Source organism: Humulus lupulus, chromosome 4 (assembly GCF_963169125.1).
Source record: "Humulus lupulus chromosome 4, drHumLupu1.1, whole genome shotgun sequence".
Lineage (NCBI taxonomy): Eukaryota > Viridiplantae > Streptophyta > Magnoliopsida > Rosales > Cannabaceae > Humulus > Humulus lupulus.
The window spans coordinates 7066628-7090913 of record NC_084796.1 but is presented as its reverse complement, the minus strand read 5'-3'; the positions used below and the strand labels follow the sequence as shown (position 1 = coordinate 7090913).

Here is a 24286-nt window from a genome sequence, read left to right as displayed (position 1 = left end):
AAAAATAAGAGTAAAATATTCATTGGAAGTGCTCTCAATGACGACTCATTTAAAATAGATATATTCTAAAATTATAACTCAAATGTGATAAAATGTTCTCCATCAAATGAGTTACTCTAATTTTTTTTAGCTCAATTCACTATTAATTCTTTATATGTAAAACAACTATTCACTCTTTTATAAATATTTTATTATCTTTTCTTTATATATATGTTTGATAATATGAATAATATTATATGGTTTTAGTAATTTTTTTTAAACTTATATACATATTATCTTTTTATATTTGTTATAATTATTATATTGAGAATTATTTTTAAATTTTGTATTCATTTATATTTTAGTTTATTTTGGGTAATCTAAAATAAAGTATAGAGAAAAAAATTTAAATGATATAGAAAAATTAATTTATTGTGTAATATTAAAGTTATTGGTAAAATTTATGAAATAGTGTTTTGATGATGTTATATACAATAACAATATCTATTGGGATTGCTCTGCCTATCTATTGGAGATTTATTCCGAAAAAATAAAAATCCTAAAAGATATTTTATCCTTCCAATAAATAAAAAACGTATTTTTATAATATTGGGTGAAAAAAATAAACAAAACTAAGTAAATTCTAACGTTTAGAGTATGGTATTGTATTCATAAATTTTCCAAAAACTATACACTTATAGAGATTTAATGCCATTTTTAGAAACTAAATAAGATCCAAATGTAATATTTTTTTCCATAAAAAATAAAAATAAAATATATATATATTTTTATATATTTTGGCAGAAAATATAAAACAAAACTGCTTTGGAGTCCAACAAAGAAGAACAGAAGAAGACCCAAAATCTGGTGTGGCTTCTTCTTCCTTCTCTTACTTCTTTTTCTCTTTGAAAAATCAAAGCTTTCTCTCTCCCAGCAACCACCACCACCATGCCCAGCCACCACCACATCCACGCCCCACTCCGGCAAACCCCATCTTCATCCTCGTTCCTCTCCTCCTCGTCTCACTCCTTCACTTCCAAGCTTCTCCTTCTTCTCACCCTCCTCCCTCTCACTCTCGCTGCCTTGGCCTTCGTCCTCCAATGGCGTGGTGGGGTCACCGATCCCACCACCCGTTGGGCCCCACCTGGCTCTGAGAAGCTGTTTCCCGGCATGGAAGCCTCTCCCATCTCCGCTGTCTCCCACTCAGCTCACTCCGATTGCCTCAAGCTTGGCCGTAGTTCCTCACCCTCTTTTCCGTACAGCCACGATTGGAAGTTTGATTATGGATCCAATCTGAAACCTAAGGTTGGGTTTTCATTTTCTTTTTGGGAAAGTTTTCAAATTTTTGGTTTGATCTTTGCTTTTACTGAATTGGGTTTTACTGGATCTTACTACTTGTTTGGAAACTTTTGAAAATGCCAAGCGCTGATGAAGCAACCTGGATCAGAATTTCCTTTCCATTTGAGTAAATTAGAGATTTTTTTTTTTTTTACTGAATTGGTATTGGTTTTTGTGTTGAGAACAGGTGTTTTCAAATTTGTGTTTTTAGATTTTGAGTTATTTTCCCTATTGCAAAACCAGTTTCTCAACGATATTAACGAATAATTTGAAATAATATAGAAACTTCTGTATTTGTCTTATTTATCTAATGAGATTGATTTGTGGATCTTTTTCAACTGTTCTTTGCTCTGCTCTTTTTTCTGATTATATCACTGGATGTCGAATTTGATTGTATGCTAATCAAAATTTGTTAGGATGGTTTCTTATTTGAAGTGGCCTTATATGGTTCTGTGTCTTAATTGTATAGATATGTATTACAACAAGTACTTCAGCTGGCTTAGAGCAGATTCTACCATGGATGTTCTACCACAAGGTTCTTGGGGTTACTACATTTTTTCTTTTTGTGGAAGGAAAGGCTGCAACTCCTGCAGTATCGAACGTTTTGAAGTCCATTCCTGTGAGTTGATACTTTCTACTTTCTACTTGCTTGTGAAATGAATTCTGCTCTTTTGATCTTATGCATGTTTTAATCACTGTTGTCTTTTATGGCATTGATTTCTCAGGGAGTAAAAGTGATATACAGAACAAAAGAGCTAGAGGAGAAACAGGCTAAAAGGTAGGTTAGTCTTGCCACTTTTAGTCCCTAAGAATAAAGATAGATCGAAAGTAGTCTTTTTTCTTTCCCTCGAATTATTTGAACCCGGTTTTAGAGTAATCAATGTAGATGTATTGTTTCTTTCTGTGCATAATGTGATATGTCCTTCTATTTTTTTGGCTAACAACCTTCCTAGTTTAGCTTTTACTAATAGTTGTAGTTGTATCCTATCTCAGTGACATTTTGGATGATTGATTATCTATTTCTTCTGTTTGTACCTGGCACCATCAGCCGGATATGGAATGAGACATGGCTGTCGAGTTTCTTTTACAAGCCTTGCAATTATGAACTATTCGTGAAGCAATCTCTCAACATGGAGATGGCTATTGTCATGGCAAGGGTAAAGTCGTTTTCTCATTGCTCTGCTATTAAGTTTTGTTTTAGAAGCTTGTCCTGAACTTTTCGGACTTTTTTTTTTCCCATTTCATATTGAAATATTAGGATGCTGGTATGGATTGGATACTTCATCTTGACACTGATGAGTTAATACACCCAGCTGGTGGTCGGGAGTATTCATTGAGACAATTGCTGCTTGATGTGCCCAAAAATGTAGATATGGTTATATTTCCCAACTATGTAAGTGGAATTATGTTCATCTTTTGAAATGTTTATTTGAGTAGTGGTAGGTAACATTGAGGGAGGTATCTGTCAGTAGTCACTAGACAATCTAATCAACAGCGAAATTTCTAATTTTCAGGAAAGCAGTGTTGAACGGGATGATATTAAGGAACCTTTCACTGAGGTAAAGTTTCTTTGTTCTCAGCTGTCTGTCTTTGTCTTTTACTTGCATTATTGGTTTTACTGCACGAATTCTGCAAGACTGAATGGTTCATTCCCTTCGAGTTGAATATCTAGAATGAGATTTCATTCTTCTTCCATTTAGGAATGGTCCACATTTTGTTTTGCATGTATGTCGGTGAGGTTAGTCTGACATGTCTTGTTCATGTATCTATACAAACAGGTATCAATGTTTAAGAGGAATTATGACCATCTCCCGAAAGATACATACTTTGGAATGTACAAAGAATCAACTCGTGGTAATCCTAACTACTTCTTGACTTACGGAAATGGGAAATCAGTTGCTCGAGTTCAAGATCATCTTCGTCCTAATGGTGCACACAGATGGCATAATTATATGAAAACTCCCAAGTATGGTTTACTCACTTTTTTTTTTTGCTTCTGGATGGCTGTATTATTTTATCATTTTTGCCTGTCATCCAGCCGAACCTCACAATCTTTGAGAGGCAAGAAACACTAACATATTCTATCTAATTCCTTTTAGTGAGATCAAATTAGAAGAGGCTGCTGTTCTGCACTATACTTATGCCAAGTTTTCAGACTTGACCTCTAGACGTGATCGATGTGGCTGCAAGCCAACACGGGAGGATGTGAAAAGATGCTTTATGCTTGAATTTGACAGAACTGTGAGTTTAGTTCTTTATTACATGTCTCTATTTCATTATCCGAAACTACTGCATCCATGTCATGAATGTGGGAGGTGTACTAGCAAGAAATATAGTTCCTGTCAGCCGTGAAGCTTAAATTTTGCATCTATTTCTTTCTACTGTTTTGTGATACTAAAATCCTATGCCTTGCAGGCATTTATAATTGCGTCAACTGCAACCGAGGAAGAAATGATGAACTGGTAAAAGCCATTTCAACCAAACCTTTTGTTCCTTTTAAGTTTGACTCATTTGGAAATCCTTGAATCAAATGTTCAAGGCTCTGACTACTCCTTTCATCATTCTATATCTATATTGTACTTTTTTATGAACGGCAGATCTTTGTTCTTGTTCTTTTAGGTACCATGAACATATTGTATGGGATGACAAAGATCTAAAAATGAAACTGTTGAGAAAAGGCATCTTGACTCGCATATATGCTCCCATGGTAAGTATATTTACCAATATCCTCATCTGTAAAGAAGTAAAAGGAAAAAGAATGAGCTTAGATATAGCCCTCTATATTCCATTACTTTTGAGTTTAGTTTTTTTTTAATGCTCTTCCTAAAGAAATTTCTAAATTTCCTCAGGTCATAATACAAGGTCTACGAGAATCTGGTGTCTTCAGCTCCGTCATAGCATCATCGGCTTCATCAACTATCTCAAAGGAGAAGTTTTTATCTACCATTGATCGTAGCAGCAACTCATCCAGAGCTGTTGCCTCTGAATCTCTTCCCTCAAGGAAGATAGGTAAAATCAGAAAGAATCAGGCCACTGTGAGGAAGGTCTTAACGATCGAAAGTGCTGCTGCTGCTGCTTCATATCAAGAAGCAGCTATTCCTCCATTGTCTCCCCCTGCAAGTGATGGTGACCATTTCTCCATGGAAGAAGCTTAAAAGAGCTGTTCTTAGCGCAACGGTTGCTTCTTCCTATTCTTCTTCTTCCTCCAATCCGATCCTGTTTTTCTCGATGGGAAGAGCTAGGAGAGTAAAGAAATGGCAAGTAGACTTGTTGTGGGGCTGCATTTGCAGTTGGTTCTTCCCGATCAGTATCCAAGCGGTGGTGTAGAAACTAAGAATTTAGGGAGAGAGATTATTTTGTCAAGCTTTGACTTGAGAGCCATAACTAGAAGTTATGGTGATTTTTTCTTCTTCTTGTGTATAGAAAACCACAGTGTTGTCGAGTGAGGAGATGTTATTTTCTATGTTACTTTTGGTATTTTGTAAAAAAATTGGAATTTTATTTCTATGTAAAATTCTAATTTAAAACATAAAGCTAACAAGGCCTTGACAAAATAGCTGCAAATGACAGAAAATGTAATATAAGACAATTTATGAAAAATAGACCATAATCTTTAAACGACAGCAAAATGAAAAATCTTAAAAAAAGAAAATGAAATTGACAAATGGAGTAAGTGTCTAGTCTACCAAAACTAAAATCGACAATAAAATGTCAAAAATTATAGGTGTTGGTAATACTTAAAAAAAAATAGTTTTTTATTTAATTAATTAAAAATAGTTTTTTATTTAATTAATTAAAAATTTAATAATTAAACATAAAATGTGTTTGGTAATTTTATTTTTATTTATTAATTTATTAAATTTTAATTAAAATTTATTAAATTTTTAAAATAGAAATTTTTTCACTTTCATTTTTCTTTAAATAGTTTTCAATTTTTCTTTTTTTTTTCTTCTCTTTTTCAAATCAATACTTTATATTGTTAAACAAAAAATAAAAATAAAATTTATCAAATGCTTTTATTATTTTTTGTTTTTAAAAACAAAAAACAAAAATAGTTACCAAACATATTTTTAAAATAAAAATAAAGAAACAAAAATAAAATAATATTTCCATTTTTGTGTTTAAGAAATTCAAACACAAAAATCTTACCAAACGACCCCTATTAACCAAATTTTAAATTATCCCAAACTTGTACTCAAATTATGTTTATGCTTCTTTATTAGTTTATAAGTAGAAAATGAGAAAAAAATAATAAACTGAATACTCAAATATAACTATATAAATTTTTTAAAATGCTATTTTAAGAGGAAAATATAAAAATATAAATACATATTACATGAGAAAATTTAAAAACGACAATCAATAAAACTACACGACAACGAATTGTTAAACGACTAGTCGTTTAAAGGTATCATATGTATATATATACACAGGACCGTAGAACAGTACAGTCTTCTTATTTACAGAAGATGAGGGAATAACAATACTGTCTGACGTGGCTACCGAAAAACGACCATGGCGGGGATTCTCCTAATCTCCAACCCAACCTCACTCGTTCTCACTCTCTCCACGCACAGCTCCAACCCCTCTGCTCTCCGACCCACTCACACTCCCACAACCGCTTCATTCAACTCTTCTCGCTTGCCCAATTCGCCGGCGCTTACATTCTCCGGTGACCCATTGAAAACCAGAGCTAGAGCTAGAGGCACGAGTGTGGTCACGCGTGCAGGTCCCAGCACCGGAAGCTTTGTTCTTGCCTTCTTTTTGCCCTTATCTCTCATTCTCGTCACTGTCTTTGCCTCAATCAGAATCTCCGATAAGCTCGATAGAGACTATCTCGAAGAGGTAATTCATCTTTTTTCCCAACTGGGTTTTCTCAGTTACTTACTCTTTTTTGCTTTTCTTGCATAGTCTATAACCTGTTTGATAAAATTACCGAGTCGTTTTATTATCAACTTCTTGATTTGCTGGATAAAGGGTAATTGGGGAATATTTTGTTTTTGACTTTGTTCTACCTGTTTGTTTTATGGGATCCAGGTTGCGCTTAATGAAGCTATCAGACAATCAGAGGAGGATGAAGGTGAAGATGATATTGAGTTGCCTTCGGATAATAATGTGACTCCTCCACGTACTCGTAATCGACCCATAAGGGAAGTTTAGAGTCTTTTATGTAGCTTTATATGTATAATAATTCATTTTTATGGATAAATTGTAGTTCTCCATTACCTTCTGTGTATTCTAGTGACAATTTTGATCATTATATGAAAAGTTCATTTCTTGAGCTTCTTCCGAATATCGTTTTATGATCTTTGAATTATTACAAGTTATGACTGGGAAAACATTGTCTAAAGTAGTACATGCCATTCGAATACAGATGAAAAATGATTACTGTTTGCAAAGAAAAAAAGAAACAAAACTAAATAAATTCTAACGTTTAGAGTATGGTATTGTATTCATAAATTTTCCAAAGACTATACACTCATAGAGATTTAATGCCATTTTTAGAAACTAAATAAGATCCAAAGGTAATATTTTTTTCCATAAAAAATAAAAATAAAATATATATATTTTGGTAGAAAATATAAAACAAAATTGCTTTTGGAGTCCAACAAAGAAGAACAGAAGAAGACCCAAAATCTGGTGTGGCTTCTTCTTCCTTCTCTTACTTATTTTTCTCTTTGAAAAATCAAAGCTCTCTCTCTCCCAGCCACCACCACCATGCCCCCACTCCGGCAAACCCCATCTTCCTCTCCTCTTCGTCTCACTCCTTCACTTCCAAGCTTCTCCTTCTTCTCACCCTTCTCCCTCTCACTCTCGCTGCCTTGGCCTTCGTCCTCCAATGGCGTGGTGGGGTCACCGATCCCACCACCCGTTGGGCCCCACCTGGCTCTGAGAAGCTGTTTCCCGGCATGGAAGCCTCTCCCATCTCCGCTGTCTCCCACTCAGCTCACTCCGATTGCCTCAAGCTTGGCCGTAGTTCCTCACCCTCTTTTCCGTACAGCCACGATTGGAAGTTTGAATGTAACCTCACTCGCTCTCACTCTCTCCACGCACAGCTCCAACCCCTTTGCTCTCCGACCCACTCACACTCCCACAACCGCTTCATTCAACTCTTCTCGCTTGCCCAATTCGGCGGCGCTTACATTCTCCGGTGACCCATTGAAAAACAGAGCTAGAGCTAGAGGCCTGAGTGTGGTCACGCGTGCAGGTCCCAGCACCGGAAGCTTTGTACTTGCCTTCTTTTTGCCCTTATCTCTCATTCTCGTCACTGTCTTTGCCTCAATCAGAATCTCCGATAAGCTCGATAGAGACTATCTCGAAGAGGTAATTCATCTTTTTTCCCAACTGGGTTTTCTCAGTCACCTACTCTTTTTTGCTTTTCTTGCATAGTCTATAACCTGTTTGATAAAATTACCGAGTCGTTTTATTATCAACTTCTTGATTTGCTGGATAAAGGGTAATTGGGGAATATTTTGTTTTTGACTTTGTTCTACCTGTTTGTTTTATGGGGTCCACGTTGCGCTTAACGAAGCTATCAGACAATCAGAGGAGGATGAAGGTGAAGATGATATTGAGTTGCCTTCAGATAATAATGTGACTCCTCCACGTACTCGTAATCGACCCATAAGGGAAGTTTAGAGTCTTTTATGTAGCTTTATATGTATAATAATTAATGTTTATGGATAAATTGTAGTTCTCCTTTACCTTCTGTGAATTCTAGTAACAATTTTGATCATTATATGAAATGTTCATTTCTTGAGCTTCTTCCAAATATCGTTTTATGATCTTTGAATAATTATAAGTTATAACTGGGAAAACATTGTCTAAAGTAGTACATGCCATTCGAATAGAGATGAAAAATTATTATTGTTTGCAAAGAAAAAAAATACAAATGAGTTGATAACTATGTACCCTGCATCAACGTTTCAGCTAAATTTCAATATGATGTTATTCAAACTAGTAATCTCTGCATCTTCTTGATCAAAATTACTGTAAATCTATAATCTGAGGTATGTATACAAAAGTTACAACTACAATCAGGGGTTATGAAGCAACACATTCTGCAGGGCGAGGAGAGTGAGTTTCGTCTAAAGGGCCAAGTTTTGCTATCCATTGTCTTCCAAGGCTTGAGGAAAGGAAAGCTCCTCACCATCTGGGAAGTGGGGATTCACCAGTCAAGCATTGAATTATTTCAAGAGTTCAGTTGTTTCCTTGCCTTATAATAGACATTTCTCCTTTCTCCTTTAACCTTTTGGTTTCACCATCCATGTTTGCTTTAGCTGTACTTTTTGCTGGGTCTCTGCCATTTGAAACTTAGATGACACATACAATAGTGAGGCAAGACTTGTATGAACACCAAGAAAGCAATGTCCATCTCAGATTTTAAAGTGGTTCTTAAGTCAAAATAACAACTACATTGTCTTATTTTACTATCTACCATTATCCAATATATGAGAACAAACGCCTGACATAAAGCATAGCACGCTTAGCAATCAGAATTCAAGGGAAGTAAATAACCTGTTAGAGACGTCATGAGACTTCTTAGTATCATCAGCAGCTCCCTTGAGGACCCCCAAAGCAACAATCTAAAATTGCCGAGCAGCGTCATAATGACAAACTTAAAGTGTAAACAAGGTGATTCCAAGTCAATCTGACCATTATTTGTACTTGATTATTAAGAAGGAAAGTAAGTTTTCCCAATTCAGATCTTCAATTCGACAGCAGCGTAGAACCCTTTCGTTTCAGCTTAGATTCTAAACCGAAAAACTTCAATCCTGATACAACCAAGTCTGCTGCCTTTTTCTTCATATGTTCAATTAGTATTTCATCATACACGATTGTCCTGGCTTCGCTTAAAATTTTGCGCTCTCTCAAGTTTGAAAACACCTTCCTTGCCTCCTCTATGGTGTCATGCTTACACATGCCAGAGATAGCAGCAGAGCATACAACATCATCTGGGGGACACCCTTCTTGCATCATCTCACTTATTACAGCAAGAACATCTGCAGCGTTTCTAGATTTGCAAGCATGGAGAACGGTAAGCGCGTACTTGAACTCCATAGGCCCACTTCTTACACTAGCCAAGCAGTCGCGAACAAGCATCATAGCTGCATCAATCTCACCGGTCTTGCATAGTTCTCTAGCAAGTGACTGATAGGCAGAAACAGAAGGAACACAAGACATCTCAATTATCTTATTGTAACATGCACACGCCTCTTTAACATTCTCCTCTTCAGCAAGACACTCAATTGCAATACTATAAGTTGATGAGTCTGGCTGAACATTCATATCTTTCATTTCATCTAGAAGTGACAGTGCTTTTGTTTCCATCCCAATTCTGTGGAAAGCCTCCATCAGAATGTTGTATATTGCAACTGTATAATAACCCCTGACTTTCAAGTCCTCAAACACTTCCATTGCCATCGTTACTCCGTCCTCCTTCCCCACCATAAAGTAAAAGAATTTGGCAAGATCATCCATGACAGAAGATCCCAATTTCTGCATCTGCTCAAGCAACTCACTAAACTCATCCATTTTTCTCATCTCTGCATAAGACACCAAAATGGGGTTAACAGTCTCAAAGTTTGGCCCTAGATCCTCTTGAACTGTCATCCGAAAGAGCTTGTGCGCCTTGTCAACCCGCTTCACATTACACAATCCTTGAATGAGAGAGTTATAAATACCCAAGTCTGCTCTATACCCTGAATCCAATAAATCCTTAAACAAATCACAAGCCTGCCCAACTTTCCCATCTCCTACAAAAGCCTGAACCAATGTCCCATAAATAGCTCTATCGATCAAAATTCCCCTCTCCTTCATCTCCTTAAACAATTCATAACCTTTCTCAACCCTCCCTCGTTTACACAAACCATTGATCATAGTTGTATAAGCTATAACATCAGGTTCAACTCTGTCTCTCTTCATTTCCTTCCAAACCTGCAAGGAGCCCTCTAAGTTCCCCTCCGAAGCCAATACCCGCACCATGGCAGTGTAAGCAAACACATCCGGCGTGCACAGATTTGCCCTCATCTTCTCCAAAACCTCCAGCATTTCCTCAATTCGACCAGACTTGCAAAGACCCTTAATCAAGATCATGAAAGTAACACTCTCCTCCACCAAACCATCATCCTTAAAGTCCTCATAAACAGACAAAGCCAAATCTAAATAACCTGTTTTCACTAAAGCATCCATAATCCTATTATACAAAAAAACTCTTGGTTTAACACCAAACTTCTTCATCTTCTCATACACATAATAAACTCTGAGACCCCTATTGGCATCAGAGTGCATTCTAATAAGAATCTCAAACTGTTTCTCACTAGGAGGCCGACCCTGAGATTCCATCAACTCAGGTACCTGGTCGGCCGACCGGTACCGGTTGGTACGGTTCAGGCAATAAGCAAAAGCGTTATAAGAACCATAGTTATGTTTGTAACCTTTTTGCTTACCTGCCCAGTGGAAGAACTTCGAAGCTAAAGCGGGTTCGGTCTGTACCTTGAGGACCTCAGCCACTAGTTCGGGGGTGACCCTTCGGAGCTTCCGAAGCTCAGAAACGACAGGCGGTCCCCACTGGGATTGGTTCTTACGGAAGGCGTCGACGATGAAGCGGGCAATGGGGGAGAGAAAGGAGAGTGTTGGGGTTGCGGCGGCGGTGGGTTTGGACGGTTGTGATGGAAAGTGATCTGGGTCCCATTTAGATAGATCGGACGGCTGAGGTTGGTGTTTCGGTTCATGTTTTGGAGGTCTGATGGTCTGACGGTTGGAGAAGAGGCCACCACGGACGATGGGGCGGTTCTGGGAAGGCTTGCGGTGACCATAGAAGAAGTTGAACTTCTGGGGATTTGCCGGCGGCGGTTTTCCCGGCGGCATCTTTGAATTTACGTTATTAGCCCTCTGTTTCTCTAAAGTTTTGAGCTTTTGCTCTGTTCTTAGCTCTTATCGTTTCTCTTCTTCTTCAGCTCGTTATGGTCTGGTGAGTGAAGAAGAAAACGGCGCATTAACGATGTCGTTTCGTCAACGTAGGTTAGCACTGGACGAGGTTGGAGAAGAAAGCTTCTTCTTAAGCTCAATGAGCTCTTTTAAGGATTCTCTTCTTCGTCGACGCCGTCACTAGCCGAGAATGCATAACTAGAACAAACAGCCCACTGTTTATAGTGATAACGACATGTCGTTTCTTCTGCTAATTTCAAAACGGCACGTCGTTTTCAGCTAAAACACAAAACGACACGTCGTTTCTTTATAGAAATGAAGAAACTCGTCGTTTATCATTTCACAAGAGAGAAATGCATTTGTGAAGCCGACTGTCACAGCATATTCCAACTTCACAAACTAATTAATTTGAAAGGAGAAACAGGCCAAACTCCCCAAAGAAATTCAGTGAACTGGTAATCTGAAATGGAACATATCCATTGTTTATTAGAAATAAGCAATCTAGTCTATATATTATATTATAAGTAAAAGAATGAAATAAAAGCTACACTGTCTGCTCATTTCCTTTCTAATAAAAAAACACAAATGATTTGGTGCTTCACTAAAGAGAGGAGAGAGCATAGATAACACTGCTCCATTTATAACACAGCTTCAAGCAATGCATAATTATCAGTTAGAATTTCAGAATATTTTGAAAAAACAATAATGTATGCTTGTTCTCCTTCATGGACTACATGTGAAATCGACCCTTCTTTTATTGTTTCCCCTCCAACTTGTTTGAGTTTCATCTCCTCTAAACCTTGAGTTTATGTAGCCAGATGTATTGTGATAAGAACCACCCCTATTCTGGGAATCCTCATTCCACACTTCTCGGTTACCGCCATTTCTTCTAATTCCAAAACCTCTGTTCTGGGTACTATAAGGGTTCCAATGTTTCCTGCCCCTGGCTTCTCGCCCAATGTCTTGCCATTGATGTTGGCTAGAACTACAAACCCAAGGATCATCAACATTTTCTATCTTATTTGACTCGTGTTTATTCAAGCCCCAAGCCTTGTTCCAAGAACCCCATCCCTCATCCTTCCTGGAATTTGCAGACACAAGATTGCCAGGGTCCCAGGGATTTTCATTGCCGTCCCAATTCGTTTTAGTAGAATGACTTTTATCCCAACTCTGGCTTCCCATCAAGTCCTGTTCGCATGATTTCTTCGCTTGACCTCCCCACACATTGTCCTTTGTATCTCTCTCGCCCTGAGTAATGTTGGATTGCCAAGAATTTTCATTACTGTCTATATTCATTGGGACACTTGCATTATTATTCCACTTGTTCCAGCCATCTTCTTTGCTGACCGTTATTCCACTAGTCTCGGCATTGTAACATTCCCAAGGATTTACATTCCCATCAGGAGCAGAAGTTGAGCTTCTACTATTCTTGTCTTTCTTACACAGATTTTCATTCCCTTGTCTCTCGTCATCAGGAGCAAAATACGCTCGATCCAATTCGTTCATCAGTTCAGAATCAATAACAGGGTTCCAATCTATTTCGTCAATGAAACTATCTGGGTCAGGCAGTGGTATATCACAACTAAAGCCATTAATATGTGCCCAAAATCGTTTCTTTGCATTGTGAAATGCCTCTTCCACAGCAGAATCATCCCAATTGACAACATTACTATAGTAGGACATGAATTCCTTGGTGTTTACTATCTTTCGCCATGGTACTGATCCAATCTTATGGCAGAATCTCTTTTCCCATGCAGGCACATTATCTTGCAAAAACCAAATTAAAAAAACATAAAAATTTATGTACAAATACACTTGACAATAGTTTTCAAACCACAATAATCTAAATGAAAAAGAGAACTTGATGAAAATATTCAAAGCAAGTTAAGAAAACAATACATCCATTGATTATGTATGCATGGGTTCTTGTTCTAAAATTAGTTCATACTTTGAACCAAAAATTTGATTCATACCCTCCTTTTGTAATGCTTACACCAAGAACCACACCATTAATTTCTTTCTAATTATGGATTTTCTCAGCAACCAAACAAAGAAATCAACATCAAATACAACAACAATTCGAGAGGGCCAAAAAAGAAAACAAACCCACTCAACAAAAGAAAGATATAAACAAAAACCCATAATTTCGTTACACATTATAATTCAAATCAAAACCCAAATCATAAAAAAGATGAGAAATTCAATTATTGAGGGAGAGATTACCAGGGACAGGTTCTGTATCGTATGCGACATGCGGTGGCCTCCATGGATTTTGTTGACGGAAGACTCTACCAGGCAGACGATTGTTCCATTTTCCCATTTGGGTAAAATCTCAGAAGAAGAAGGAGAGTCTGGTTGGGACAGAAATAGAGATTATAACCGTACAGGAGCCTCAGTTGAATGGAGAAGAGGGTTGTGCTTGTACTGCTCCCAGTCGTAAGAGGTTGAGAACTATAAAGACTGAAACTTTTTTTTTATTATTTTATAACTAAAATACCCTTTTACTCTCACTAATGAAATTTCTTCCCCCAATTTTTTTTTTTTGACAAGTTCACCCAAATTTAATTTCGACAACCCTATTTTGTATAAACGATTTTTTTCTTTATTACTTTAAAAAAAAAAAACTCTATATGTCAACATCAAATATGTTCCTTAAAAAAGATGTTAGAATATGAAATGTTCTTTTGGTAAATTTTGAGTATTGATGCATTAAATGGGGTCCAAAATCAAATCTATGCTAGTCATTGTTCTTATGTGATATTTCTCCGGGTGTTTCCCTTTGTTCCAAAAATATCATTTTCATTTGTTTCCCAATTTCTCTCTATTCTCTCGCGCTCTCTCTCATTGTCGAAGCAAAATAAAATAAAAAAATCCTAAAATCTACCCTCTAATTTATTGGTTCCTCTTTAAAATATCTGGGCATTAGTTGAATCTCTCTCTTCCCTGATGTTGGTGCGTAGGAAAAACGTCCAGAGAGCGAAAGTGTTAGACGGTGTTGGAGGGGACGATCGAAGAACCCAAAAAATCGTAGAAGGTAAGGGCTCGAACCATATTTTTGTTTATACTGCATTTTTTTGGTCTGCGCGAGTTTTTTGGATAATTTTTGTGCATAGTGGTAGATCAGGTTGGGAATATGTAGATCTGGATTTTTTTTCCAATTTTTTTCATTCACCTTGATAAGCCTCGATGGATGTCACCTCGACATAACTCGATGCAACTCGATTGGGTTAGAAAATTGTAGTTTTAAGATTACCTCGATAGACCTCGACTAACCTCGATAGTGTTCGATGAATGTTTCCTCGACATGCCTCGATTAAATTCGATAGGATAGTAAGTTTAAGACTTAAGAGTGGCTCGATAGGCTTCGATGAGTCGCGATAGGCGTCGATGAAACCTGTTGTCATCACCTCGACATGCCTCAATTAATTTCGATAAGATAGCAAGTTTGAGAGTTAAGATTACCTCGATAGGCCTCGATGAATTATCGATAGGCTTTGAAATTGATGACCTCGGCAAGGCTCGATGGGACTCGATGAAAACCATATTATTAAAAAAAATTATTAACCTTTTTTTTTTTGCAGATGTCTGACCTTATTATTCCTTTGGAGAAGCACTTTTCATCCCGTCTTAATTATAGGGGGAGTGCTCACATGGTAACCCTTATAAAGCATTTTGAGAGGCATGACTTGATTGAATGGGCGAAGGCATGCCCATTGGGACAGTTCTTCAAGGCGAATGACTTCAATTTTTCTGGGGTCTTATTGCACCAATTAATGTTGCATACGGTTGAAAGCAAGAAGCTTGAAGAGGGTCCGTTCTACGTGGGGAACAGTCTATGTAGATTCGGTATTATGGAGTTTGCCTTAGTTACCAGTCTGAATTTTGGCAAGATGCCGTCCACAGATGAGTTGAAAGAGCACCTAACTAGTGATCAGATCATAAAGGAATATTTTAATGGTGAGGTGAAGGTTAGTTTTGGTCAGTTGGAAGATGCTCTGAAGGATTGTACAAACCCTGAAGATGTATTTAAGTTGGGTTTATGCTACTTGATCGAGGGGGTACTGCATGCCCCTAAGAAGACAACTAGCATATGGGGAGATTCACTGAAGTTGGTTGGAGATCTTGATTACTTCTTCAAGTATCCGTGGGGGAAGCTGTCTTTTCAAAAAGTTGATTAGAGGAGTTCAGAGAGACATGAAGAAACAATTGAAATTGTATGAGGATAAAAAGAAGGACAGTTCAGGGAAACAACAAAAATAGTCCAAGTACAATTTCTATGGTTATGCCCTCGCACTTTAGTATTGGGCTTTTCAGGTCATTTCAGATATTGGGAGGAAATATGGTGAGAATAATGGGAACTAGATTCCCAGAATGCTTAGTTGGTCCACCAAGACCGATATCTTTCCTTCTACAACTCAGTTGGTTCAATTGTTTGCCACGACTCGTGTAAGTTTCACTTTATCTTCTTAAATAATGAAACTAATTTATTAAGGGTTTACTTTATTAAAGCATTTGTAACAAATGTTATTTGTTATTTTATTAAAGCATTTGTAACAAATGTTATTTGTTATTGCGGTTGGTTGTCTTTTCCATGTTGAAGCCACGTCTAAGTAAGGTGGAATACTACAATAGCCTCACGGATGTTGACGTTGATCTATTCCTTGAGTTGGGAACGAGAGTGGCCGAGGCTGAGACTGTAGTGGAAGAAGTAGATCCAGAGAAAGTTGCAGAGAAGCTGCCTGAGGTTGCAAAATCAACTTCTATCTTTTATGAGGGTGTCCCAAAGGAGATTGAGCCCACTCCACCAGCAGCTCCATCATCATCAAGGCATGTGTCCCATCCGGAATGAGACCAGCTGGTACAGAGTAGATAAAAAATGACATCAAATGTTAAAAGACATTAAAAAGAAAATTAAGACTTACAGATAGTAACCCAGAAACGATTCTAAACCTTTTTTCTTTTTGAAAAAAAAAACTTAAAAGGATAAAAATGAAAACATGATATAAAATGTTGTCACTTGTTAATTTTTTTAGGTTGTCGATTCGTGTTACTGTGTCATGTTTCAAGTCAACACGATTTCGACACTACACAATTATACTCGACACAAAGACGATACGATTAAATAACGTGTCATACAATATAAACTCGAACACGACACGTTTATAAATAAGTTAACTCGTGACACGACACATTTAACACAGTATTTAAACATGTCATATTCCGGTCTTATTAACCTTAGATGACACATTTATATTTTAGACCTATTTATAACATTTTTAACTCGCATAGATAAATTAAAAATGATAAACATGCTCAAACAAATTAACCTATGTAATCAACTCAAATTTAAAACATAAATCCAATATTCAAAATATAAGATATCATACACTAAAATACAACATTATACCATACAGTGTTTTTATCATAAAGTTCAAACAACTTAAAAATTATGATAAAAACGCTTCAAGTGATATTTTTGGAGATGTACTGTACCGATACAATATTTAGGAGTGTTGTGATAAATACCTTCATATATATGCCTTCTTATAATTTTTTTATGGACATACATAATTAAATATGTATATATACATTGTTATAATTTTTATATATGGACATACAGAATTAAATATAGTTTCCATAAATATTATTAGCAGCATGTAAGGATAATTACATTTAGTTTGCATTCTTTATTGTTTAATTAAGAATAGATGGCTAAAATAAGTGAAAATTACATGGTATATAAATTTTTTTTGCTATTTTAACTTTTTGATGAATATTTTTATTTGTTAATGTTTTCATATCTTTTTTTTTTAATTTTAAAATATATGAATTTTTTTTCTATATAAATAGTTAAGTTTATAATTAAGTGGTCATTTTTTTTCACGTTTAAGTTGTAATATTTTTTATTAACATTTTGAAAAAACCATATTAGTAATTGATTTTTGAAAATTAATTTTCATAAAATTAGATTTATGGTAGTGACATATTTTTATATATTAAGTTTTAAAATCCAATAATTTTTTAAATTCCGTTTTTATAAGATTACCAACTTAATTATCCAAATAAAAGAATTAATTGTTGAACTGTTACAGAAATATTTAAACAGACACAAAGACTGTTTGAACAGAAACCAGATATGTTTAAACAGTTTGTGACCAGAAGATAAAAACGAACATAAAGTAAAGAACACACGAATTTTTACGTGGTATCAGCAATCTTCGCAGATGGATACTAGTCCACGAGGCCACGCCCAGAAAATGAAATTTATTAGAAGAATATCTAAATGATTACAAAACCAAATTGACTTATACAAATAAAGACTCCCTCTTGAATTTGTCGCAACTGTTGTAATCTAAACTCCTAATCAAATTTCTGAAGTGCTAAGATCTTGAACTCCCTTCAAATCATAACACTTGCACTTTTCCTCCCGAAAAGTGACTCACGAACAAGACTTCTCCCGAAACTTGATGACCAATGTCCAAGTGTGTTCAACCTACACAATTAACACAAAGAAAACAATACAGAAGTACACTGTAATAAACCACTAAGAACTTGATGGACTCAAGTTCTTCACACAATAAAAAGTCTCTCTAAAACTTGAAAAATATTTGGAAATAATACACCAAGAGAGATAATTAAAAACCAGCGACCTAAGGATGATTATATACTTTTTAGAATCCCTTTAGGTCGTGGAAAACAAATCAGAAATCAAACAGCCAATAAATGGAAAATCTTCCAAACAGACTGGCAATCCGTTCAAACAGATTCATTGAACCTGGACATTTTTTCAACCCAGTTTCCTTAAATAAATAAGGAAACAATATCTACATTATCACTGCAAGCTGTACACGATTTCTGGACAAATAAATCAGATCAAAGGATAAAAATAAATACCAATAATTTCCATTTCAAGAAAATATATTCTTTTATAGGAAATTATATATTTATTTTATTAACAAATATATAATTATCTGATTATAAAAAGACACATTTCAACAAAACAGGAAACTACCCATTTCAAAAATACTCATTTAATTAATTTTGTCAATATTGTCAAATATGCCAATAAATAATTTTACAATTTTTAAAAAGATCCTTTAAAATAACTAATATGCTTAAGGTACTATCTATTGCTCTCTAGTTGGCCCATTAGGCTAGAGACCACTAATTTGTGATATAAACCTCACGTATTCATATGCTCGTAGAGAACACTTGTAGTGATAAGTGGTGTGTTTGGATGTGGTTAAGAGTTTGGTGAGAGGAAATTACACTAAATATGTGATTTTTTAAAAACTTTGAAAAATATGTCCGTTATTTTTTAAGTTTCTTATGACATATTTTTTTTGTTTACATTTTTATGGGAATTTTTTCCCCATTTATTTGTAATATTTTATTTGTATACCATATTTAATTTCTTATAAAGTTTTAGTAGCTAGTTTTAATATGTTTTTAGATTATTTTTTATAATTATAATCTATTTGTATTATTTTTTATTATTCATATTTTATAAAACATTTTTTTTACATTATTTTTTGGAAAAAAAAACAGAAACTTTCATCACTGTAACGTCCCAAATTACCTAATAAGGCTTAGAGCCTTGATTAGGGGGTTGGGATGGTAAATTATGGAAACTTATGTGTTATGTGATATATATATGTATGTGTATCATTATATGATTACATGAGTTATATTATAATATGACTAGATATGCATGTGTTAGGTGTATTAAATATGCATGTGAGCCTGTTTCTCATTAGAAGAGCAATTTTTGTAATTTGGTCGTTACAGGTATATTTGGAGTATATGTGCATATATGTGTGAGACCACGTCTTTATATGGATATATATATATTTGGGTTACTCGGCACGAGACGATCCTAGGGAGCAAGTTAGTGGGAAAGTCACAACGGGACCAATACTCAACTCGGGGTCAAGGGATATTTTGGGTATTTAGTACATTACCGGGATATTGGGTAATGAGAATAAATATTTGAGGATATATTCGGGGTTAATGAGGTTAGGAGGGAATTTTGGAGATTTTGACCATTTTGCCCTCATGGACGTTTTTGGGTACCTCGAGCATTGGGATTTGCTTAATGTTACTTGAACCCTAAGTAACCTATCATAACCGTATAACTCAGAAGACTCTCTTGTTCTCTCTCCCGCTCTCTCCTTTTTGACGCTCAATAACATTTTCGAAGGAAACTCGAGTTTTAGAGCTTAGTTTCAAGCAAGGTTAGAGTCATAACGATTCTATGGAAGATTAGAAGTTTGTCAGCCTGAGGAATTTAGCTGGAAAACAACATAATCAGAGGTAATCTAAGTTTTAAGTTTATGACTTTTGTTTCCTTAAGCTTGGATTGGATTTTATGGTTTTGATGAGTTTTTGATTTGTTTGTGACTTGGGTTTTGAGTTGCGGAGTTGATTGGAAACTTTATTTTAGGGATTTGGCTATGTTTGGATAGGTTTATGGAGGGATTTGGCTTGAGAAAAATAGAGAAAAGCTGGTGTTATCCCCATTTCCTGCGTGGCCCCGTGACGACCGTCTAGGCCCATGGTCAGGGTGTTAGGAACGAGTTTCCTAATACGCAGGGGAATGGTGGTGTGGTTGGCCCAGTGTACAACCAAAATTTTGTAACATATTTAAACTACCTTTAAATATGCGGATCCATTAATATACATACATTAATCACAGACAAGGTAAGGATAGAATTCATACCTCTTGAAGCCTATCAAGTGTCATTGCTATCTTTTCGTATTTAGAACGATCTTCATATCCAAGCCGCTCCCACGTACTCACACCCAGATCTTCCAAAGCGTTCTCTACACCTCAAGAAATATGTGGGCATTTAGAGAATGAATGATAGTTTATTTGTGATTCTACTTGATGTACTCAACTCATGAGATCAAGAGAATAGGCCTGAGAATTGGTTCTTTATTTTCAGGGAGAGAAAACTATCGTTTTATTTTTCACAGAGCGAATATTCAGAGTAGTCTCACTCTCTTCACTTCTCTTATCTGACTAATTTTCTGATCAGTCATACTTAACAGAAAATATTCAAAATTTAAAAAATAAATCTGTAACCATTTTACAATTTACTTTTTAATTAATTAATTATTCTATTAATGAAAAAATCCAAAAACCAATTTTTGAATTATCCATTAATTAATTAATTAAATAAATAAAATTGAAAATTTCATCCCTGAAAAAAGCATGCCCTACACGCCACACAGTACTGTGTGTGAACGTGTAGATTCCTAATTTTTAGGGATGTTGGTTTTTCAAGTTTTATTTAATTATTTATTCAAATTACTTTGTGAGATAAGATCTAACAACCTGATAACTAATTTAAATTTGAATTCAAATTAATTATCTTTTTAATTAATTATCAAATATAATTAATTATTTGAATAAATATTAATCTTTTAAATTCAAATCCAATTTGAACTTATCAGATCATTATCTCCCACTCAAATAAAGATATTTAATTAATTCTACCAATTAATTAAATCTAAAATTTTTGAAAATAAATATTTAATTTATTATAATTTCGAAAATTATAATTAATTAATTATTTAATTAAATTTCGAAAATTAATTTAATTATTTAATATAATTTCAAAAATTATACAATAATTAAATATTAATTAATTTTGTTAACTACAACTAATTTGTAATTAATTAATTAATCACTATTATCATATAATTGCATATTTGGCCTGAAGAACAAATTTCTTCTTAAATATGTCTTTAAACTATTTTCCCTTCATATCAACTCTTACCTTGAACAGTGTTGATAGAGCCGCTATGAGGACCTATGGACCTATAATTCCAAGCTCCAATAAATTTGAGATTATTAATTAAACTCTTTAATTAAATAATCTTAATTTATTAATCTCATGATTATTCCACTACAAATATGAGATTGCACTCTTGTAATTATAGACATTTCATTTACTGAGTACTTTATATTCATAAAGCGTCCATTGATATAATCATTGCATACAACTTGACCCTCTAATAATGGTTCATAATTAATCGGGAATAAAATTACCGTTTTACCTTTTTAATTATCTCTCATTTCCTTAAGTACCATTGACTCTACTAGTGAAGGTTAATTCATAACTAAATTATGAATTTGAGCTCAATAACCTTTCAGTCCCAAAAGTCAACCCTTAAGAGAACCATCATTCAATCTCTTGCGAGAAGGCATAGATTCCATATCTGTATACTATGTCCCCAGCCATCTATATTAATGAGTTCCCAAAACAAAAGTTTCTAGCCTGATCATTCTGACAGACCCTAACAAGTGAATCAAAGAACTCATATAACATAAATAGGAGTTCATAGTAACTTCAGGATTAAGATCTATTTGTATATGATCATCAGTTGATATATTTAATTAATACTTCGAAACGGTATTTAACTAAGTATTAATAAACATATCTGGTCCAGTTCTATATATTCTCTAATATATAAAGCACCTCCACTAAAGTGTCCTACCACACTAGTGATCCGGATCTAGATCACATGTATTCATAATACTAGTGGACCGTACTTGCAGTAATTAATCTAAAAATTCCATAACTTTATTTTACTGCAAACTATTCAAGTTCATTTATCTCAAACACAATCCTCCCGTACTAATACGTGTTTGAGATTACATACATGAACTTAGGAATTTTCCTGATATTTACATAATATTATCATAGAATAATACAGTCCATAAAATATATGCATAACAAATTCAATTTATTTATTTATTTCAAAAAAACAATGTCTACTACATATGTTTTCAGGGCACATTTCCAACACATGACATTCAAAATGTGGGCCCGGCCCAAGGCCTCTTGGTATGGGAATATCCAAGGGGGCACGGGCCCAGTGCAATTCTGGGCCAGACGGGGGTCCGGTATGGTTATCCAGGACAGTCATCCGTGAGACATGCAGACAGCTCGGACCCCCCGGCGGTATACGTGCCTGGTCCCGGAGCCTGGTAACGGTCCGGGCCTGTGGTAAATGAAGAGGGACAAAGGTAAACGAACCCGGATCACGTCGTCCCTGGTTGGTGGCAAAAGCGTCCATGACCCTGAAGCCGCCCCACTCGACAGGGATGTTGTCCCTACTTTTCATATGCGGAAAAGGCCACCTCGGGATTGCACGCCGTTGTTTCAGATCTGCATTGCCAAGTACTCTGACTGCTCTTGTCCCCTGAATCTGCCTCGTAACTCGAAATGTCCCGACCAAGAGCACCATTTTGTCGGGCGAAATATAGTTCTTGGGCCACCTTATTGGGCCTTAACTGGTATGGATTTTGTGTATGTTTTACCTTTTATATTGGGCTTCCACCAGAGAAGCCAAGAATATCCATATCTCTGATGGGCCCGGGCCATTCCCGGCCCAAACCCAGTGTTCCCATGAGCCTATAAATACGGGCAATAGAACATTGGAAAAAGGATCTCTCTTCGACTCATATACAGTTACTCTGTCAAAATATAGAGAGAAACTCCATTGTAAAAGACTTTCCAAGCTCTAATACAACTGACTCGTGGACTAAGGCTAATTAACGCCCCAACCATGTAAAAATCCTGTGTTAATCCTTTAAATTCCATGTCATTAGTCTTAGCTAATATTCATTAGTGTAGCTTCCGAAAATCTCGGTAAACAGCTGGGTTCGCGGGGTCGCGCCGCAGCCCTATTCTTGGGCGCGCGACCTTCATAAACCCAGGGACCTGGACGGTTCTCTGAATCGCTATCGCATCGCTGCGCTTGTGAAGCTCCGTCGCGGCCCATGTCTAGTGAAGGTGATGGTTGGGCTCTCTATTTGTGGAAGGTCGCAGCTCTAATTGTGGGGGGCGCTGCGGCGCAAATAGGGCTTTTGAGCCCCGGGAAGGTCTTTAGTGCGGGAACTCAGACTTAGGGGCTCGGGATCAATCATACTACCCGGTTTAGTAGAATTTGACGTCCCGAAGGCTAGGACTCGGTCCGAAAACCATTATTTGCTTGGTTTAGTAGAAAATTGCACCCGATACGTGAAATGTATGATTGGGGCTTGTCCCAGCTATTAATGTAATATGATTGGGGCTTGGCCCATTTGTTAAATGTAAATGTGATTAGGGCTCGGGCCCAGCTAATGAGCATAATTATAATTGTGCTTGTGCATATCTGCTTAGTATACTCTAATGCATTGTATCTGCATGTATGATGAATGTATTATGTGGATGTTTGTTCTGGCTAGGAAGCTCGGTTTATTAATCGAGAATCTGTCTGTTGTATCTGATCAAAGCTTGACCTGCTAGTCAAGGGTATATCTAGTTAAAAAGGGGCTCGGCTTATAAGTTGAGGGTCTGTAAGGCTTGGCTTATAAGTCGTGATCGGCGTTATGCACGTTGAGTGCAGACCGTTATGGCTAGGCCACCCCAGGAGTGCCTTGTGCACTTGACTGGTTCGGATGCCATATGAATAAATGGGAGTGCAACACGCACTTGTGTGGTCCTATGGTCACTTATCTATACAGTGTGTACTAGGGCTGATCATTGGGCGGGTTTGTCGGGTTACAGGCAATTTTTACCCATCCAATGTCATAATCGGGTTAGGAAAAGTGAACCCGTAACTTGCCCAAATAAGAAAAAAATCATTTTAACCCGTCCAATAGTTTGGGCGGGTTGGTCGGGTCAACCTGCCCAAACTGAAGTGAGAAGGAATTTTTTTTTTAGATTACATTTTTGTAGTTTTTTTCCCTTTAAATACTAGTACTAATAATGTGAAATTTATCTTTTTAAACTTAAAACAATATTTTGAATTTATAGTAAAAAAAATAAAACAAAACTTAATTAATTTATATATTTATTTGAAAAAAATTCTTATATATTAATTGGCAATTTATTAAACAATATATTAATAATTGCATCAACATTAAAAATATTAAACAAAGTAACAAAAATATATCTTTAAAATGAAAATGAAAATGAACATGAAAATGAATATAGTCTAAAGTCCAATTACAAACCAAAGTCCAAATACAATTAAAAAATATATA

At 35.8% G+C, this 24286-nt stretch overlaps 5 protein-coding genes across 6 annotated transcripts; 3 read left to right on the top strand and 2 right to left on the bottom strand.

Moving 5' to 3' along the window:
* The first annotated feature begins 813 nt into the window (after positions 1–813).
* On the top strand, positions 814–4850 carry LOC133829823 (glycosyltransferase-like KOBITO 1). Its single transcript, XM_062259630.1, has 11 exons — positions 814–1284; positions 1787–1936; positions 2043–2095; positions 2366–2474; positions 2576–2710; positions 2832–2876; positions 3096–3283; positions 3417–3558; positions 3733–3779; positions 3937–4024; positions 4167–4850. Exons 1-11 carry the CDS (start codon positions 928–930, stop codon positions 4470–4472), a joined length of 1620 nt encoding a protein of 539 aa, XP_062115614.1. The 5' UTR covers positions 814–927; the 3' UTR covers positions 4473–4850.
* Positions 4851–5769: 919 nt separating this feature from the next.
* On the top strand, positions 5770–6610 carry LOC133829822 (uncharacterized). Its single transcript, XM_062259629.1, has 2 exons — positions 5770–6162; positions 6355–6610. Exons 1-2 carry the CDS (start codon positions 5833–5835, stop codon positions 6475–6477), a joined length of 453 nt encoding a protein of 150 aa, XP_062115613.1. The 5' UTR covers positions 5770–5832; the 3' UTR covers positions 6478–6610.
* A 425-nt stretch (positions 6611–7035) lies between these two features.
* LOC133831817 (uncharacterized) lies at positions 7036–8038 on the top strand. The gene is made up of 2 exons (XM_062262229.1): positions 7036–7641; positions 8012–8038. The coding sequence occupies exons 1-2, from the start codon at positions 7036–7038 to the stop codon at positions 8036–8038; spliced, it is 633 nt and encodes a 210-aa protein (XP_062118213.1).
* Positions 8039–8137: 99 nt separating this feature from the next.
* Positions 8138–11630, bottom strand: LOC133829820 (pentatricopeptide repeat-containing protein At4g20740). Of its 2 annotated transcripts, none has more exons than XM_062259626.1 (2): positions 8836–11630; positions 8138–8630 (listed from the first exon to the last, which is right to left on the bottom strand). In XM_062259626.1, the coding sequence occupies exon 1, from the start codon at positions 11185–11187 to the stop codon at positions 9028–9030; it is 2160 nt and encodes a 719-aa protein (XP_062115610.1). In that variant the 5' UTR covers positions 11188–11630; the 3' UTR covers positions 8138–8630; positions 8836–9027. The 2 variants fall into 2 exon arrangements, with proteins under 2 accessions (XP_062115610.1, XP_062115611.1); XM_062259627.1 differs by having other exon boundaries at positions 8138–8617.
* A 150-nt stretch (positions 11631–11780) lies between these two features.
* LOC133829821 (uncharacterized) lies at positions 11781–13706 on the bottom strand. The gene is made up of 2 exons (XM_062259628.1): positions 13471–13706; positions 11781–13013 (listed from the first exon to the last, which is right to left on the bottom strand). The coding sequence occupies exons 1-2, from the start codon at positions 13565–13567 to the stop codon at positions 11971–11973; spliced, it is 1140 nt and encodes a 379-aa protein (XP_062115612.1). The 5' UTR covers positions 13568–13706; the 3' UTR covers positions 11781–11970.
* Positions 13707–24286: the final 10580 nt, after the last annotated feature.

Bases quoted from the DNA above. Each gene is read 5' to 3' on its own strand.
- LOC133831817 (XM_062262229.1), top strand. From the start codon at position 7,036: ATGCCCCCACTCCGGCAAACCCCATCTTCCTCTCCTCTTCGTCTCACT. The intron at 7,642-8,011 runs GTAATTCATCTT...GATAAATTGTAG, and splicing joins ATAGAGACTATCTCGAAGAG to TTCTCCTTTACCTTCTGTGA.
- LOC133829823 (XM_062259630.1), top strand. From the start codon at position 928: ATGCCCAGCCACCACCACATCCACGCCCCACTCCGGCAAACCCCATCT. The intron at 1,285-1,786 runs GTTGGGTTTTCA...TTAATTGTATAG, and splicing joins GATCCAATCTGAAACCTAAG to ATATGTATTACAACAAGTAC. The intron at 1,937-2,042 runs GTGAGTTGATAC...TTGATTTCTCAG, and splicing joins ACGTTTTGAAGTCCATTCCT to GGAGTAAAAGTGATATACAG.
- LOC133829820 (XM_062259626.1), bottom strand. From the start codon at position 11,187: ATGCCGCCGGGAAAACCGCCGCCGGCAAATCCCCAGAAGTTCAACTTC.
- LOC133829822 (XM_062259629.1), top strand. From the start codon at position 5,833: ATGGCGGGGATTCTCCTAATCTCCAACCCAACCTCACTCGTTCTCACT. The intron at 6,163-6,354 runs GTAATTCATCTT...TATGGGATCCAG, and splicing joins ATAGAGACTATCTCGAAGAG to GTTGCGCTTAATGAAGCTAT.
- LOC133829821 (XM_062259628.1), bottom strand. From the start codon at position 13,567: ATGGGAAAATGGAACAATCGTCTGCCTGGTAGAGTCTTCCGTCAACAA. The intron at 13,014-13,470 runs GTAATCTCTCCC...GGTTTTTGCAAG, and splicing joins CGATACAGAACCTGTCCCTG to ATAATGTGCCTGCATGGGAA.